Genomic DNA, 4,446 nt, shown 5'->3' with positions numbered 1-4,446 from the left:
CGGCCATGGTTGGGAGCCCCATATTGCAGCGCACAATTGGCCCAGCGTTATTRGGGTTTTGCCATCATTGTAAAGACTTTGTTCTTAACTGGTTAAATTAAAACTTATGTTGACAGGTTCCCTTGGGTCACAAAAGGAATAGATCACTTACAATGTGCTACAGGTGCAAAGCTGTGTTGATTAGGAACACACAAATGTAAATTGAACTGACCACAGCYAGAGACAATCGGAATTCATAAAGGTTTATTGTAATAAAATTGTGACAAACTGTACAAATATTTATAGATGCACAAAAGTCATTTAAAATAGTTACTTTAAATGCTTACTGTGCGTCAAATAGCTTACAAACTATATCCTTCCCCTGTCTAGAACAGTAAGCAATGGTGAGCTGCTCAACAGCTCGGTAGGAAGAAGAGGATGCTACAGAGGGCTGAGAGCACCACACTACCTGGCAGTGCTAGACGTTAAAATGACGCCAACAATCACCTCACAGCTTATTCTACCTGGGGGGGAATAACAGAAGACTTCCCAACAAAAAAATTCACAATAGTGAAATATTAAAATCCTAACCCCTTTTGAACATGTTGACAGTATAAGCCATTTTAGATTTTTAATGTTAAGTCTACTGGGATGCAAGAGGTGTGAAATTAGTATGCCATTTGTTGAGATTGACATACTCCACTTTCTCTGAACACTGACTACTGCGAAAAAAGGATCTATGAAAGTTAGGCAGTATTCCTCAAAGGTGTTTGGGCAGAAAACATCACATTAAGGCAGTAAAACCTTTTAGAGGCAGCTCTTTTTACAACTGGGAAGTCAGACATTTTGTCTTGAGTCGTTGATTTCAGGGCACAGATAGGTGACGTGGTCCCGTAAGATTACAAACCAGCAGTGAACTGAATTATAAAACCACATTTTTGTAAATGTATAGGTTACTGAACAAATACTTGACTCCAGTTATACGATTATTTTAGTTTACATTTGTGGGAAGTGGCGTGAAGTATTATTACACCATGAGAAACTAGCATCAGAATCCCAGAGATGTTGTGTTTACACTTAATAAAGCCCATGCTTGCATGTAGTGTGCTAATACCACAGGACATAAGCACACTACATACTGAGAGTCCCAGCAGTGCAATTAGAGCCTATGGGCTGGTAGTCAAACATTCTAAAGTGCTACCCAACGCTCTAACAAATACCAGGTGCTTTTAGAATACGCAAATTCAATTAAATAAGCAATCAAGTTAATTTAATAGGGGAAAACACTATGAAATGAAAATACAAAAAGGATCACTGTGGGTGGTCGATGGCCTTCACACCGACGCTGTTTGGCGTCGCGGTAGTGCCTGAACCACACTAGCTCGAGACAGTCATCAGGTAGTTCTTCGGCGGGCTAGTGCGGCCACCGATCAGAAACTGATTCTTGCAGTTGTTTGTGGGGTCAGGGCTAGGGGCTGCTGCGGGCGCTAGGGACTCTGCCTCATAGAGGACACAGATGGAGCCATCCTCCCCGATGCGGTAAGAGACCTCAAAAGGGTCCACCCAGAGTGTCAGCTCCCGGGGAAGGAGGGCAAAGAGCTGATCGCTAGTAAGTCCGATCCGACCAGCAGCCCTGCCAATGATTGGGTCCATTTCATGATTCATTCTGATGCAGCGGTAGCCGGAGCCCTTCTGTGGTCTGTCAGGGAACCAGTGGTTCTGGTAGTGCTCTGTGAAGAGAAAATGTTCAGACAGACACGAAATTAGAAGTCAACGTGCTGCTTTGAAAACAAAGCCCCAGACAATAAAACTTGACCGCTGATGCTAGCTATAGACAAGTCAACCTCCTTTGAATGAGTTTGAATTACTGATATGGGATACTACTACCTACCAACTTTTGCCGACATCGCTCGCAGCCCCAAATATAGCTATGCTCGAGAATAGACAGTTGGTCGATCCTTCGATTGGGCCTAGTAAAGTCTCGAGACAAGCCTACCTAGGCTAACGAGAATTTTCTGCCTTGCAAAAACAGCAAAGCCATTCGACAAAACATCGTAAAATGACACTTAAGCAACAGGTTGGCTTTCTATTTCAACATTATCTAATATTAGGTAGAGCATTTGGCTGAAATTAAGTATTAAATCGATAAAACAAGACAGAAAGTGAACGTTCGCTAGCTAACGTTAGTTTGACTGTCAGTTGAACAGACAAAGGCTAGCTAACGTTAGCTAGGTTGACGCTAGTAAACAAGCAACCAGTTTGTATAGGAAGCCATTTCGACATGAACTTTAGTACCGAGCAAATCTATTTCTATAGGAAATGGCTAACCAAATTACCTGATAATGACTGTTGAAGACAATCTCTGAAATCATGGAGTTGGTGTTCGCTCAGGAAGCCTCTTGTTCTCAATAGCCTGGAAACAAAGGTTGCTGCGGCCGTTACTTCGGGCCCTATTTCACTTCTAGAGGAGTATGCTTGGTTCATTTTGCCCGCAAAATAGTTTTCAGCTCGTAGAAAATAAGACGTTTTTTTCGACAGGAATGCAGTGTGAAGCAGAGGTACCGTAAACTAACGTTGGCTAGCTAGCTGAAAAAGCTATGCGGGCCTCACTCCAGTCCAGGGCTAATCCTTCAGTAAATGGAATCTTCAAATCAGAAGCAGTAATATCAACGCACCAAGTTGGCTCTGGCCAACGTAACATTCAGCATTCTTTATCCAAAATAARGGTTCGCTTAATGTTGTGGCCTCTCTAATAGCACTTCCAAGTTCTCTTTGTGCTTACATTACGGCTTGTGGCCTCTTTTTATCAAGGGACAGAGAATGGATGACGTCACTTAAGTGCCCTTTTAGAGTGATTGGCATTTTAACCAATGGGATTCACAGAGAAAGCGGACACACTGTGCGATGTGATTGGTTCACATCGTGGAAAACAATCTGAGAGCGTGGTGGGATTAACATGCAAATAGGGTTCCGTCCAACACCAAATATAGAAACTGACGTCAAACCCTGCTCTAAAAGTATTTGTGACGACAGTACGATAAAAACACCCCTTACCGTAAGTTTCAAACGAGAACATTTATGTTTTTCTCGTCTATGGTTTTTCCACTACACTAACTACCGTCTTTAACAACCATTGACATGAACTCAAAATAGGTTTGATGACAAAATAGTTCTTGTTTAAACTTTGCAGATACAGTAAATACGCTACACCAGGAAGAAAAACTGCGAGAGAAGTTATTCGATCCCCTTCAGCCAAGTGAAATGAACACACTGTTATTGACAAAAACATTAATCCCAAGTATGCATCCAAGTATTAAACACAACATATTTAATTGAATCAATGCCAATAGAATTGTATTTGATGAAATACTTTCTCGGCTGCGGGGGACAAACTGTTAAATCACAGCGTTCAAGTGTGTGGCGTTGTGATTCCGTTCCGCTGGTGCTACTTCAGTGACATCTGGTGGTTGGAAATTAAAATAGACTTGTGCAGTTTTGCCCATCAGTGAACTGTAGTCAGTGTAGACCGTAGCGTAGAGAGTAGTTAGTCTGAAAAAAAATATTAGCTCATATTTTAGAAAACACATCAGATCAATGTGAACATGTTGGCTATATGAGAAATCCATTCTCAACAGGAGCAGTAGGCCTCAGATCAAACACTTTCTGTTATTTGCCATCTGGTTTGCTCTTTGTCCTCCTAGGCCTTTTGACCTAGCTATTAGTATCATGGTGTTCAGGTTAGATTTTTTTTGGTGGGGTGGGGGGGGACGAGATCCATATCTAGTTCTCCAGAGCCACTGAGATTTATTTTCTCTTGTGGCCGACTGCCTGTTGCTTAAATGCCACAACCACATGCTTGACCTGCTTGTCTGAATAGCAAATGAACTTTAGCATTTATGCTCACACAGCAAAGGCCACAGCAGCTCCTGAGGTTGTGTGTATGTGATTGGTCTTCTCGCAGGATAAGGGCATGGCTGGTTTCTGGTCCATTGCAAATTGAAGAGTTCAACCCCACCGGCTTAATATTTACATTTCTGATCCTGTGGGTTTAGATCAGGGATGGGCAACTGGTGGCCCCCCTTTTGTAGACCCACGGATCAATGTACTTACTGTTTGTTGAGAGCCAGAATAGAAGAATATACAACGGGCAATTTGTCTTAAAACTTGTATGAAAGTGAGGGAGGTAATTGGTTGCTCAGTTTCAATGGTTATGACACCTCTGATGTTGCTGCCTGTCTCGACAAGACAATGACCATATATACCGTAACAGAGTGACCCCTGACCTGGATAGACTCCAGCCACTCTCTATGGTCCATCTAGAAGGGATCGTCAGTTAGTGTTTCAGCAGAAGCCCACGGTGTTTCCTGAGGGTATTATGACACCCTTCCTAACTGTTATGCTATATTTGGATGGGATGATGTCACTGTCGCAGTAATGGAAGGCTTCAAGCACAGAACCCCCTCACCA

The 4,446-nt window shown here is 42.5% G+C and overlaps 1 protein-coding gene across 1 annotated transcript; it reads right to left on the bottom strand.

The window, feature by feature from the left end:
- Positions 1-658: 658 nt before the first annotated feature.
- LOC111963417 (protein BTG2) lies at positions 659-2,800 on the bottom strand. The gene is made up of 2 exons (XM_023986844.2): positions 2,316-2,800; positions 659-1,709 (listed from the first exon to the last, which is right to left on the bottom strand). The coding sequence occupies exons 1-2, from the start codon at positions 2,461-2,463 to the stop codon at positions 1,357-1,359; spliced, it is 501 nt and encodes a 166-aa protein (XP_023842612.1). The 5' UTR covers positions 2,464-2,800; the 3' UTR covers positions 659-1,356.
- Between the last annotated feature and the right edge of the window lie 1,646 nt (positions 2,801-4,446).

The sequence above is a fragment of the Salvelinus sp. IW2-2015 genome, linkage group LG1 (genome assembly GCF_002910315.2).
Source record: "Salvelinus sp. IW2-2015 linkage group LG1, ASM291031v2, whole genome shotgun sequence".
NCBI lineage: Eukaryota > Metazoa > Chordata > Actinopteri > Salmoniformes > Salmonidae > Salvelinus > Salvelinus sp. IW2-2015.
This window is presented reverse-complemented; position numbering and strand designations above follow the sequence as displayed.